The 14,398-nt window shown below is 43.9% G+C and overlaps 1 protein-coding gene across 1 annotated transcript in view; it reads left to right on the forward strand.

Annotated features, from left to right (window-relative positions):
• Positions 1-371: 371 nt before the first annotated feature.
• The window catches only part of arfgef2 (ADP-ribosylation factor guanine nucleotide-exchange factor 2 (brefeldin A-inhibited)), a 29,496-nt gene continuing 15,469 nt past the window's right edge, over positions 372-14,398 (forward strand). Inside the window, exons 1-16 of the mRNA XM_030055511.1 lie at positions 372-703; positions 3,198-3,228; positions 3,768-3,891; positions 4,612-4,758; positions 6,435-6,614; positions 8,816-9,104; positions 9,295-9,408; positions 9,569-9,696; positions 10,396-10,529; positions 11,477-11,711; positions 12,085-12,184; positions 12,722-12,861; positions 13,093-13,201; positions 13,382-13,571; positions 13,782-13,893; positions 14,183-14,388. Coding sequence (XP_029911371.1) covers positions 529-703; positions 3,198-3,228; positions 3,768-3,891; positions 4,612-4,758; positions 6,435-6,614; positions 8,816-9,104; positions 9,295-9,408; positions 9,569-9,696; positions 10,396-10,529; positions 11,477-11,711; positions 12,085-12,184; positions 12,722-12,861; positions 13,093-13,201; positions 13,382-13,571; positions 13,782-13,893; positions 14,183-14,388 — 2,414 coding nt within the window. The 5' untranslated portion in view covers positions 372-528. The remainder of the gene's footprint in view (positions 704-3,197; positions 3,229-3,767; positions 3,892-4,611; positions 4,759-6,434; positions 6,615-8,815; positions 9,105-9,294; positions 9,409-9,568; positions 9,697-10,395; positions 10,530-11,476; positions 11,712-12,084; positions 12,185-12,721; positions 12,862-13,092; positions 13,202-13,381; positions 13,572-13,781; positions 13,894-14,182; positions 14,389-14,398) is intronic.

A 14,398-nucleotide genomic window follows, 5' to 3' on the forward strand; every position in this document is an offset into this window, starting at 1 on the left:
AACTGACAGGCAAATGGGAGTCAGTGGGATTTGGCACATTTTACTTATTAAGGTGTTTCAGTGCCATCTAGTGGACATTTTGGGAAACCGGTTTCGCTTCAATGGGAGCGCTTGATATCTATTCACGGTGGCACCGGCGCACTATTCCACAGCTTGTACCTGGTCGTCATTTTACCTCTGTTGGAAAGCCCAGAGGCGTTCAGCGGTATGTTTGACGTTATTGTATAATGTTCTGTCAGGTATACTTGCTTTAAACGTTTTATAGGAAATTTGTGTGTCTATCGACGCAGTTCTGACACACGAAGGCGCTCGGTATCGGACGTTAAAACCCCAGACAGCTGAGGATCACGTGACGTGACGTGGAGCCAACATGGCGGCGCTGTGCTGAGGTAGCAGCTCCCAACAAACTCGGTGGCTACCGGATCGGCACAAATAGCTCTGGTTTTGTTACCCTCCCCGACACCTGCGTATCCGCAGGGCCAGGCCAGCGATGACGGCCTGAAAGAGCGGCAGTTACACGAGCGAGAGATGCAACAACAACCACAGCACCATCAGCAGTCACAGCAGCAGTCGCAGTCGAAGGCAGAGAACACTAAAACCAAGAGCATGTTTCTGTCCAGGGCGCTGGAAAAAATCCTCTCCGACAAGGAGGTGAAGCGGAGCCAGCACAGCCAGCTGCGCAAAGCCTGTCAGGTGGCGCTCGGTAAGTAGCTGTGTTTGTATTGTGGACAGAAGAGGACCGGTGACTTTTATTCGGTGCTTCACTGAAACGTTTTGGCCACCGTCTGTTTTGACAGAAGCGAGCTAACCAGCTAGCGTTAGCATTAGCATATGAATGGCCTTCCCCATCCGTTCAGCTGTCAAAGCTGGCTAACATTAACCTAGCCCGCTAACTAGCTGCTGCTTGACGTTCACAGGTAAACGTCCTGTCGCTGCTCCCGTATCCTCCCGCTCTTACACACACACACAAACACATAAACGTAATTACTGCTATATGCTAACGCCCTGAATTCATATGTACGTCTTCACTGTCAGCTCCGTAAATTAAGCAATCAAATAGGTAGCCAGTGTTAGCTAGGTTAGCTAGCTAAACAGACCAATCAGTGTGTTGTACGTAGCACTGTCACCTAGCCAGAGCCCACTCCTGGCCTGCGATCACACAAACAGGCAATCTAACTCCAGGATGCTCTGACGACTAAACTTTTCCATTCAACACAGTGCCGGATAGTATTACACCAGTTCAGTTCAGTGTGTGTGCGTGTGTGTTTTGTTGTTGTTTATATAGGGATCACGCTGCCCTGCCCATTTTGTGCGCCCACCTCCCTGTCATGTTGCTTCTTTGAATGGGGGTCTATGAGGCAGCAGAACAATGACATGTACAGCTTGATGGCAGAGATAAAAGCTCTGACACCGCTGTTAAGCAGAAATGGTGGCACAGATCATTCCAGCTACTTGCTTCCTGTCCCTCCTGTTGAAATGGAACATTCTTCCCACCAGAAGTACCTGTCTGGATGCACTTGTTTTTGTTTTGGGGTGGCTTTGTCTCTCTCTCTCTTGCACAGGTCATTGAGAAATGGGCAAACAAGTTGACTTGTGCTTCAACCTGCTGTGGCTGCTCCACAGGTTCTTTATTATGTTACAAGCAGAATGTCAGTGGGTGGTCTTAGGGGTGTGGCTGCCCAGTCAGAAAATTAAATATCATCTTAACCTTTATCTGGTTAAGCTGACTGACAGCCAATGTGGGTCATTCAGAGACAGGCAGACATGTTAGTGTGTGCTTTGAGCTGCTTTGTCTGCTCTCTGTCTGTCTGCAGGTGACACTCTCTCATTATTCATGACACTAGAAAGTTGGCATGCAGCACTCCTCGGTGTGGCCGCTGCTCACTTTAAATGGTGGTTGATTTGTACAGGTTCTGTGTCGCATGTAGATAAAAAGATATAATAACTATTGATTACATTTTAAGTTACCTGTGCAATAAGCCATTTAAAGATATGTAGAGAAAAAGTAGTTCCTGTCTTAGACTGATGAAATTTAAGTTTATTCTGCTATACAGTATGTTGACTTTATAGAAGCTGTTCCCACTGTGTAAATAAAGAACTACTGCTGATTTTACTTAAAAGAGCTCATTGTTATGTTGCCCATCTAGGATATGTGTAAAGTGAGTACACTGGGCGAGCAGCTCCTGTTTCCCAGCATTACACACTGACTGAACTCACTCCACTGATCAAATGACCAAGTTGTTACGCTGTAGATTGCAGGCTGCTTTTCATGGATCAGACCATGATCAGATGAGGTATGCAGTGGAAAGAGAGAGATCTTATTATTGTTGACTGTTTGTGGTGGAACGTGGAGAGGTTAGCCAGGCTCTTGACTAACACCTTGAACTATCTGTAATTTATATTTAGCCTATATGTAGGTCCAACGTTAGCCTACCTGTCATGGACTAAAAAAAAAAGAGGTGTCACATTTTTTTCTTATGAAAGGACAGTCAAACACTCCTGTTAGTGGGGTAGTTAGGTAGTAAACATTCAACAGCATTGTAACAGTGATTATGACATTTCTAGTGAATATTACACAAGACTATTTCCTCTTTGTTACCACTTGATATAGGGAGTTTTTTTTGCTGCCACACTTCATGAATCATACCAGCCTCAGTAGTGATGGTTGGTCATTTATTGTGCACCATCACTCATTGTGAAGACAGGGACATCCACTTGTGTGTTTTTGGCCACTTTAATCAATACATTAGTTGAATTGTATGTTTGCAGCTATGGACAGATTGGTGTGGGAAAAAAATGAATAGATTGAAATTGATTGAGAGGCAGAAAGGCTTAGATGGTAGTGCAGAGAACAGACAGGAGTAGTCTGTGGAGGAGAGAGGAAGATTGAGTGACTCAAGGAGCCTGTTCAATTTGATTTAGTCTTGATCAGCAGTAGCACCAAAGTTAATCTATAATCTAGGTTATAGACCCCTCAGCTTCAATAGAAACAGTCTGCCGGGTGAAATGCCAGCAAACATAGAAGCTTATGAGGAAATCACTGGAGTTACGGTAGTCGGATTTGTCATTACTTTGACCTGTAACCCCCAGATCGAGTGTCACATCACCGCAGATCAGACGCTGATCACTGATGTGAGCTGTAAAGGTCAAAGTTCTTCACTCCACTAATATTTGATCTCCTGTGTTTCCCCTCATAGATGAAATCAAAGCCGAGCTTGAGAAACAAAAGTAAGTATGCTTGTCTGTCAAACCTCCATGCAAATACTACGTGTTTTCCTGAATGAATGCAAGCTTTACCTTTCACATTTTCGAGTGAGGTGAGCACTAGAGGGTAGGCCTACTCCTGAGCAGCGTTTTTGGCTGCAGAGACGTGTTAGCTGCTCACTACGCTTTGCAACAGAGGTGACTTTCACCTTTCATAACTGCTGAGTATCACAGCAGTTAAAACTACCATTCGCTTTAAGGTAATGTGCTTTTCTGCAGCAAACACATCATTACATTAACATATTTTATGATTTACTAAAGCTTTAATTCCTTTTTTAAATTGTATACCCGAGCAAATCGGTCTCAAATGTAAACGGACATAATAAACCATCTCACACGGGACTTGATCTGTTATTCAAGTATTGTTTTTACCACTGAGGTTAAGTTGAATCGGAAGAATCCTTTCAAACACTGGCACTGGTTTTATATATTACCAGTGCTGTTTTCCTTGCTGGGAGCTTCTCCAGTTTACGGTGGTGTTTACTTTTCTCTCATCCCTGCAGAGATGGCACAGTGGTCCCACCCAGAGCCAACTACATCGAGGCTGACAAATATGTGCTGCCCTTCGAACTGGCCTGTCAATCAAAGTCCCCCCGGATAGTCAGCACCTCCCTAGACTGTTTGCAGGTTAATATTCACTGCAGTGGTATATACCACACACACACACACAGACACACACAGGCCTCTGCAGTATCCTACACCTGCATATACATAAATTACCTTAAAGAATTACTCTGTTAATTAATTTTTCCCTTAAGCATCTCTTTTTGTCTCTCTAAAGTTTGTCATAAGGACAATTTGTGGGTTGTATTTCCATCCTGAGGTTAGACGGGTTGTAATCTTGTTATACCTGTTATACACGTCCACCTCCTGCCTAGAACAATGGCTCTACATTCCACACACACACACACACACACACCGAACCCTGACACTCTGACATAGGGGTGTGCTGCACCGTTTTACTAGCCGTAAACGATTCAACATGTCTGCTGATGTCTTGTGCCACCCTCTGACTTCGAATATTAGGAACAGCTGCCAGACAAACAAACAAACAAACAAACAAGCTTGCATCTCAACTCATATTTCAGTTTATCCTCATTAACTTCTCATTTGACTGTTGCCCCCCGAGTAGCTCCTCTCTTTCCACACCACATTGCATCGTGGGACAGCCGGTGCATGAACCGCACTCTCAAAATACCAATTGATTCTGTTTGTTGACATTCTTGAGTATACTGCATTTTCATAGTGCACACTCAAAACTTGGTCAGAATGAGTTTGTAAGATGCATTTGGGCCACAGCTGTCCACTCTGTGCTGCTGTAACCCGTGCGATGTCTGTCCATGGTAGAAGCTGATCGCGTACGGACATATCACGGGAAACGCCCCCGACAGCGGAGCGCCAGGCAAGAGGCTGATCGACCGGCTGGTGGAAACCATCTGTAGCTGCTTCCAGGGCCCGCAGACCGATGAGGGAGTCCAGCTGCAGATTATCAAGGTGGGTTCAGCCCTGATGTGAACATCTGTCTGCCTTCACATGTTTTGTAGGGATCACTGGTGGTGTTGTTGTGTGTTTGGGCATCAAGATGCAAATTCCAGTCAGTCAGCACCGAGACTCTGCACTCCTCTGTTTCTGGGCCGTTCTGGGCTGTTTCTGTCAAACATCTCTTGAGAAAATCATTTTCATCTCTGTTCTGAACCTCTACCAGTGTCTAACACAGCTATGGACCTCTCTGCTCCCTTCAGATGAAAGGGGCTGGAGAGAACAAAAAAGGTTGACCAATCAAAATCAACAACTTATGTGGGGACTTTTATTTAGACCATCTTAAATGGCACAAACTTCCATCTACACAGCCTCAATGGGAAATTTCCATCTTCTGTTTAGTGTGGAAACATACTGAGAATAAAACAATCTAGTGCAGGTGGGGATTTACCTTTGCCAAGATTTCAAAGTGCTGGAGATTGACAGGCAACCAAAATGTTGGTAGCTGAGCGGAGAAAAAGTCCCAGAACGTATCTTTCCACAGAGCCCCCACAATCCTCTTCTTCTCCTCTTCTTCTTCCTCTTAAGAAAGATCCATGTGAATGCACCATGAGATGGGACAAACCTACTGTTTCATTATGTTCCGCTGTCTTGCCCAGCCCTTTACTGTTATTTTTTTGTTGTCCCTGATTGCACTTTCAATCTGTACTTCAATGACAACCCTTTGATCAGTCTGAGGAGTTTGATTTCAAAGATTACTGAAAAATTATTGATGCCTTCTCTTGCAAAACAATTTCTGGCATGAAATCCAAACACATTCTCTCTTACATTTGGCTTTCTAGGATATTCTGTGTTTTATAAATGGTGACTTTTGTAATTCAGTTAACTAATTTTTCTTTTTTTGAAAATGGCTATGGATGTTTTTTGAGGTGAAAGTCCTCGTTTGTTACATCTCTGTGAGCCTGAAGGCCAGTCGGCTACAATGATGAATTTAATTTATTTCAGTATCTCGTCTTTACCCTTGAGAGATGTTTTCTAAAGTGGAGGCATGGCAGCAACATTTGCTGGGTTTTTGGATCCACGAGGATGGAATATACAGCACACCAGCTTTGGGGATGCTCAATTTGTAATTTAACTCTACAGTACTATTCCGAGCAGTGTACTTTTTCACCATCTTTCCCTGCCTTTGTCTATTACACAGCATGATATTTCAGCCGTACTCACTGGTTGATCTGGTTTGATTACCTGTTTTGTGACTGTGCGGCAGGAGTGATTCATAACTGTTGCTTTCCCAAGTTTCCCTTTGGTGTTACAATGAAAGACACATCCAGGTTGGAGAGGGCAAAGTCTCTCCTGTTAAATCAAGCAGGCAGTTTTATCACTGTTGACAAAAGATTTATTGGACGGACGTCAACATCTGTGTGGCGTGCCCACACCGCTGAAGGAGAGCTGAATGTCAGTGTATTGTGGGTAGATTGAATAAAGCAAAGTGGTTCCAGCACAGATGGGTGTTTTTTAAGTGACTCTATCCCGATTACATTCTAAGGCTTAACACTGTTTGACTAAGCTTATACATATTCACTTCAACATGCCGCAAAAGTAGAAGTGTGACGGTGAATCAGCAGCAACCGTATCGTCTAAACAGGACGTCCTGTTTTGATAACCCTCTATTTCCTCGTTGCCCTGACCAGGCCCTGCTGACGACGGTGACCTCGCCGCACATCGAGATCCACGAGGGCACGGTGCTCCTGACTGTGAGGACCTGCTACAACATCTACCTGGCCAGCCGCAACCTCATCAACCAGACCACGGCCAAGGCCACGCTCACACAGATGCTCAATGTCATCTTCACACGCATGGAGAACCAGGCTGTTAGTCCCATTCAACACTTTTACTTTTTCCCTTTTTTTTAGACTTAGGAGAGAGGAGCTATGCATTTGGCATTTGGTCCCAAATGATAATCCACTAAAGGCTGTGCTTTACTGGGATTTTAGAGCAGCTGAGAGGGATTGTGAGTCATGATGCGCAGCAGAGAGTTACTAAAAAATCATTGCGCTGTGTAGCTCATCGCACCACGCAGTGAAAAGAGCCGATTACTGCTGAGCGTTCTCCAAAGTCAAAGTGTTTACCTTGCGCTTTGTTTAAGCTTTTTTTGGGGGGTGTGTTGACCCTCCCAGGCATAAACTTGAAGAAAATGCCACAGAGGCTCGCACTCACTCACAATAAAAAAAAAGATGACTGAAAATAACAAATTACATCTTTAATTCATTCTAGCGCACCTGTTTTGGCATACGCTGGTCTAAATGAATTCCGCTAGATGAGGTCCAACCCACAAAACCTGACATGAAATCAGTTTGCCTGATTGATATACAAAAAGTGTAAAAAGGGAGCACACCCCAGTTCATCAAGTCAAGGAGGACAAGATGCTCACATTTCCCCAGTTTATTGGCTCACATCACAGTGAAAAATGCTTACACGGTTTGGCATAGTGTTAATCAGAGTGTATGTTTAATATACGACTCCACTGATTATCCCATCTGTTGCAAAAAATGACAAAAAAATACCTAAAAATAAAAATGCATTTGAGGAACAACAATATTTTAGGGTTAAGTTGGTTAGAATTGTTTTTTAACGAATGAAAAAATATTCATTATATCATTCAGATAAGAGTTATTGAGATGAGTTATTTTTAGGGCCCATGTAAAGAATATAATAACACATTGATCCTACAGCAAACACAAAATCTCATCAGCACCCTGTAATAATCTCTTAGGTTTCAGTCTCCATTGAAATTTTGATGAAACATGAGGGAGTGCTTCATTTTACCACCATCCCTCATTTATGTTTATAAATTATTCCATTACATGAATCCACCCTTTACACCCCACCTCAACCAGCTCAGAGCAAAATCCCCCAAATCAACTTCATCTCCAGTTTCCCCACTCCAGACAGTGATGCCATCCAGACAGCTATTGCTGTCAAAGTCGTGAGAGCACGACTGCTGGGAGGGTTTTCCATGGAGGGACCGTTGAGAGGAGTAGCACAGCCTCCTGTAGAGCTGCGGCCTCATGGCTAATAATACTCAAAAGAAAAAGGGCAACGTATTTGCAACTGATGGACGCTGTGTGGGACTGCATCATGCACAGGGATCAGCATGATTACTGTAACCCTGTTTTTACTAAATTGTGTTTTACACCCCATTGTAATAAAAAATGTGAACAAACATTCACTAAAGCTTTTATTTTTTAAGCAGCTCTAATAATAATAGTAATGATAATGTTAATAAAAGAATTTTTTTTTTTTTTTTGCAAAGTAAAACTTGAACTAATGAGAACTTTAGGATAGGACCTTTTACTGTGGTGGAAAAAAACTTTTCGGACACCCCATGCATTTGTGAAATTTTGCATTAACAAATCACTCTTTAGGTCTTCAAGTGCAATTTCTGTTAGTACAGTCACAGCCAAAATACTAAACAAATCCTAAAAAAGCCATTAAAAACTTAAAATTGATTGGTTCCATAAAAATACATAAGAAATTTTGAGTATTGGGTCATTTTGGTAACAGTGATGAAGGTTGTTCTTTTTATTAAATTAAAATTTTTGTTGCCAAGCTTTGTGTCTATATAAAGACAGCACATTTGAAAGTTCTTCAGAAACAAAAATGGCTAAAACAAGGAACCTAACGCAGGAAACACGCCTGAAGATAAAGATTAAACTCTCAAGAATTTAGTTTTGTTAGTTTTTCTTGTAAACAATAAACAAAAAAAAAAATAATTTGTATTTGTTTGTATCTGTCTAATGCAGCCACATCTTTTGAAACACAAAAAAGATTTTTCCACAAATATTTCATGATAATATTTGAGATTGTGAGATTGTGTAAAATTTTAAGGGTGTCCGAAAACTTTTTTCCACCATTGTATATTGAACAGTTCCTGAGTTGATGTTGTCAGTGTTAATCTTGCAATGGTCTGTCAGCTGGTGTGTGACTATCACTCTACTGACGTCAACGCCCATGTTCCACCTTGTCAAACCCTTTTCTACATGACTCTTCCTCCTCTTTGCTGTCTCTACAGGCTCTGGAGGCCCAGGAGCAGGAGAAGGACAGATTGCGTCCACCCCAGCAGAACCCGTCCCCAGTCCCGGGTGGTCGGAGGTCTGGCTCCCCTCGGTCCGACCAGACTCCCACTCCGGAGCCCCAGAGCTCCCCGTCGCCGTCCCCAGCAGCCAGCACTCCAGACCTCAGCAACACCAACAGCTCCACGCCCGTGGCCCCGGACACGCCGTCGATCAACGGTGAACCGGAGGACAGCAAGGCTCCAGTGGATGGAGAAACGGCGTCAGGCCAGGCTGCTCCGTCAACAGGTACCAGTCGCATTTACACTGCTTAACATCTGTCCACGCTTCCTGCAGTTCCCTATGTGTTCTCTCTTACTATCTGATTATACATATATCCCAACCAATCCACAGGAATTTGGGGATGGTAAAACTTTCATCGGCTTTCATAAGGTTGCCCTTTTAACCATGCTCTCTTCGTTCTTTTTACCGTCATCAGATTCTGTTTTTGAAGATGAAGGGGCAGAGACCCCTCCTGTTGCGAGCCGGCCGACCGAGGAAGGGGACAAACCAGAGGGCAGTCCAAATCCAGCAGCGTCAGCAGGGACTGGAGGTGAGTAGGGACAGTACATGTCACAGCCACCGACACAGAAACACACGGCTCAAGGTCCAAGCTTTTGCCTCTGTTATCTTCTTTGTTCTCCTCTCTGCATCTTCTTTTACCGTAAATGTTAAAATAAGACTTCAGATGTCATTCATCACGTCTCTTCCAGGAGGTGAGCACCCAGCGCACCCAGTTCCTGAACAGACGGAGGTGGCTCCACCCAGGGTGAGAGCAGAGGGCCAGCAGATGAACGGCATCATCGAGGACCGGGCTTCTGTTTCCTCAACAGATATGCTGGTGAGCGGCATAACAGGAATATTATGGATCTTCCAGTAACCACCTGTGGAATCAGTTACATTTTTATTAGATAGGGTGTTGCTTCTGTTATCATGTGCCCTTTTAATAACAGGTGGAAGTTGAATTACACAAGAAAAACAGGTTTATTTTTCTCATCACTTGTCCTCTCACATTAAGGTAACTTAGATGAAAAATGACAGGCAGGTTTACTCTCTCTTTTTTTTTTTACTTTGTTTTTATGAAACAAAATATCCTTGAACATCCACATTGTTTGGTTTCTCTGATCATTCACACTGAAGTGCACAGGCGAGGGAGTTGAATCATTGAATTTTTTACAGCTAAGAGAGGATGCCATCTCAAATGCTTACCAAAAGAGAAACGTGTATTGTAAAGCATCGCCGCTCCAAGGGGATGGTTAATAAAGTGGTGATGTTATGAGGTGGTTGAAGAACACGGGGATTTCTAACTCTGTAGCTGGGCAAGAGAGAGGAATTACTGGCGTGACCTCGGCCGGGCACGCTGCCATAAACCTCAGGACCTCTGAAAACCTCAAGAGCTCCGCCATGAACCTCAATCGATATGGCAGTGTCTTGAGGGCAAAAAAAAAAACGTAGGCGTAGACCAATAACAGCATTTATCTGCCTATTGTAGATGTGATGACAGCGTATTAAAGCGTGTTCATCTTTCCCTCTGTCTCAGGATGCGGAGGCTCTGCAGGGACCCCACACTGCTGCCCGGTTCTCTCATATCCTGCAGAAAGATGCTTTCCTGGTGTTCCGCTCATTGTGCAAACTCTCCATGAAACCGCTCGCAGACGGACCACCAGACCCAAAGTTAGTCATGAAACACACTTGAGCTGGGTTTTTTTTTTTTTTTGCTTTTTATTTACAACTCCCAGCCCTTTTCTCTAAAGCCAGCATAAGTTAAGCCAGCACATTCCTGATGCCTCTCAACTCTTAGCTAGTCCCAGATGGTCAAATTTCTGTAATGAGTAGATTTTTTTTTTAGGATCATTTGTCAAGGCACATTGCTATATTTTGAAAGGAAAACGTAAATTATGAGTCCTCCTGCTCTAAAAGGCCACTTGGACGTGATCTTGGTTTCTAAGCTGTAAGCTCTTTTCCCGTAGCATTGTGTACACTTTGCCAAAATAAATACAGCTGCCACCTGTCTACGCACAACCCTCCACCTCAGTCTCCACAGGTTAACTTGTGCTTTTCCATCCTGATGTAGCTCTGTCATCTCCAGTTACTGTAACATTAAACCCAGGGTCAGCTGGAGTGAATAGGCCAGGGTAAGCTGAGCCCTTGCACCGCCTCACAGAGAGCGCTGTCTGGCCTAAATACCATTTTATCCATGTATCCTCTGTTGTCCTTAACTTGGAACGGTGGACTGTGGGACTGTGCAACACTAATTATAGACCAGACATATGAATTTTTAGAGCACACAATGCTATATATGTAGCATACATTCCTTTGTGCCCTTGTGTTTTGCCTCTACATTTTCACTTTAGTCATTTAGTTGAGGCGTTGATCTACAGCAGCTTACAGTGAATGTAACAACAAGGATATGTCAGGTCCAAACAACCAAAATTCAGCAGTCTGAAGGTCACGGTATCCCCTTACAGCAGTGACTTTACAGTGTTGATCATAAAACGATCATGTAACAGCAAGCGGTGGAGAGGAGAGAGTGGAAATGACTCTCCTTTTCAAATCTTTTTTTTTTTTTTTAAATCATGTGTGCATACCATGCTCCTTATCCCATCCTCCTCCTCCTCCAGGTCCCATGAGTTGCGCTCCAAAGTGGTCTCCCTGCAGCTGTTGCTCTCGGTGCTGCAGGGCGCCGGGCCGGTGTTCCGCACCCACGAGATGTTCGTCAACGCCATCAAGCAGTACTTGTGCGTGGCGCTGTCCAAGAACGGCGTCTCCTCCGTGCCCGAGGTGTTCGAGCTCTCGCTGGCCATCTTTCTCACCTTGCTCTCGCACTTCAAGGTCCACCTGAAGATGCAGATCGAGGTACAGAATGTCATCTTTGTGAAATAGTGCTGAATAGAGAAGAAGTAGTTCTAAGCTTTTGCCAGGAACAGTCATTGTGGTGCACCTTTCTTGGTAAAAGCGTTGCAGTGACAGTCCCCAGGTCATATGCCCCCTCCGCGGCATGCCTAATGAATTTAGATTCATTAAATGTCATTAAGAGAGCCCATGAAGCAATAAAATCCTAAAGTCATAATAAGTCGGTAGCTGCTCGAAGCCAGATTCTTATATTAAAACACAGCTGTGTCATCAGTCTTAATTATACAGAGGAGCTGCAACGGAGGACAGCGTTCCAGCAATCACTTTCCACCTAATCTCCTCCGTTGTGCCTCTTCTCTCCTCTGCTTTGCCTCAGGTGTTTTTTAGGGAGATCTTCCTCACCATCCTGGAGACGTCCTCCAGCTCCTTTGAGCACAAGTGGATGGTCATCCAGACCCTCACACGGATCTGTGCAGGTACACACCCACGCTTTCTCTGTTGCAGCTGCTTCTCTGTCTTCCCATATCTATTGTTTCCCTGTTTTATTATGTGTAACCCTGTTTTGACTTTATATGGCATGTTAAACATTTACCTTGTAGGCTTTTAGTTTATTGTCAGTTTACTATTTATAAATCACTTGTTTTGTTCAAATTCTGCAACACTGATGTAAGTAGTGCTGTTATTGTAAACACTGAATGCTTCAACCAGTGTTTAATGGCCTCCTATGTGTGAGGAGCCAAAATGAGTTTATTGACAAAATGCTGTTCATCCAGTTTAGAAAAAAAAAGTCAGTAATTGAAGTTTATCATTCAGTGTCTCTGAAATAGCATGGACCTAGTCTATTAAAGTTATTTTTTCCTTCAAGGGCTTTGCTTACTTAGCATGATTTGCTTTTTTTCTCTTCTCTTTTACTCTTCTGCAACACATATACCATCTTCCATTTTGACTGCTGGTGCCACTTTGTGATGGAGATGAACCTCTTTTTTATTTTTCTCCTCCTCTGTTTCCCCCAGATGCCCAGTGTGTGGTTGACATCTACGTGAACTACGACTGCGACCTAAACGCTGCCAACATTTTCGAGCGCCTTGTCAACGACCTGTCTAAGATCGCCCAGGGCAGGAGCGGTCAGGAGCTGGGGATGACCCCTCTTCAGGTTCATCCTCTGACATTCACTTATTGTTCCCAGTTTTATGTGCACTGTAAGAGCACAGGTTTTGATGAGTAGAAATGGTAATTAAATTGGATATTTATACACTCAGTGACAGGGAATGACCCAAAAATTAAACTATAAGATGACTAACAGAACAAGCAGTTGTGCTGTCATCACCCTTAACAAGTGCCTGTGACATTTTTAATTGATATCGGTGGTCATTTACTTGCGCAGGAGCTGAGTCTGCGTAAGAAGGGACTTGAGTGTCTGGTGTCCATCCTCAAATGCATGGTGGAATGGAGCAAAGACATGTATGTCAACCCAAACCTGCAAGCTAACCTGGGTAAGTATAAGTACATGAACGATGAACATGTGTAGGTAGACAAATAAACAAGAGGCATTTGTCCTTAAAAATGAAGGAAGGAAGTACTGGAAGTGCTGTTATAAGTAAGGTGAGATGAAACCTAATTAAATTTAAATGTGCCTTATTTATTACATCCTTGTGTGTGTGATGTGTTTGCAGGTCAGGAGCGTCCAGCTGAAGGTGAAGCAGGCGAGTTGAAGCTGCCAGAGAATCTGTCGGGCCGTCGGGACAGCGTCAGCTCGCTGGACTCCACCGTCTCCTCCAGTGTCCCTGCCTCCCAGCCGGACCACCCAGAGCAGTACGAGGTCATCAAACAGCAGAAGGACATCATCGAGCATGGCATCGAACTGTGAGCCTCTGGGATTTGACCTGGTTTTGAACTTAAATAACGAACTAAACTAAAATCTAAAATGCAGAGCTAACATATATTTGACTGACACTGTTTTGAATCAGCCTTAATCTGTGGTTGTGAAACTGCCTCAGGGTGTTGAAATTTTGCAGTTTAGTACTGTATCTTCTTGTCTGGCAGAAAATGTGAATGTGTCCGTTCTTTCCCCAGTTTCAACAAGAAGCCAAAGCGAGGCATCCAGTACCTGCAGGACCAGGGAATGTTGGGTTCCACAGCTGAGGACATCGCCCAGTTCCTACACCAGGAGGAGAGACTGGACACGGTGAGGGATTCTCCTTTTCATATTAAACCTATATAAAGACCAGATAGGAGCAAATAATAGAACAGTCTAACAAGCCTAATAAGTGCAGTCTAAAACCCCTTTGTTCAAAGCTGTATTCTTCAGTAATGTTAAACCAACAACACAAAAAGAGAATCCAAGTTTACCCAGATAAGATAAGTTCCCCAAGTTTCACAGCAATTCAGTCATCAGACTGCACGCCAGCAGGAAACATGTAATACAAAAAAGAAAAGTTAATATGCTTCATTTCCCCCAACTCCCGCCTCCACAGACGCAGGTGGGAGAGTTCCTGGGTGAGAACATCAAGTTCAACAAAGAGGTGATGTACTGCTACGTGGACCAGTTGGACTTCTGCGGGCGGGACTTTGTCTCGGCGCTCCGAGCCTTCCTGGAGGGCTTCCGGCTGCCAGGGGAGGCCCAGAAGATCGACCGGCTTATGGAGAAGTTCGCTGCACGGTACCTGGAGTGCAATCAGGGGTAAGAGGCA

This window comes from Myripristis murdjan, chromosome 7 (assembly GCF_902150065.1).
Source record: "Myripristis murdjan chromosome 7, fMyrMur1.1, whole genome shotgun sequence".
NCBI lineage: Eukaryota > Metazoa > Chordata > Actinopteri > Holocentriformes > Holocentridae > Myripristis > Myripristis murdjan.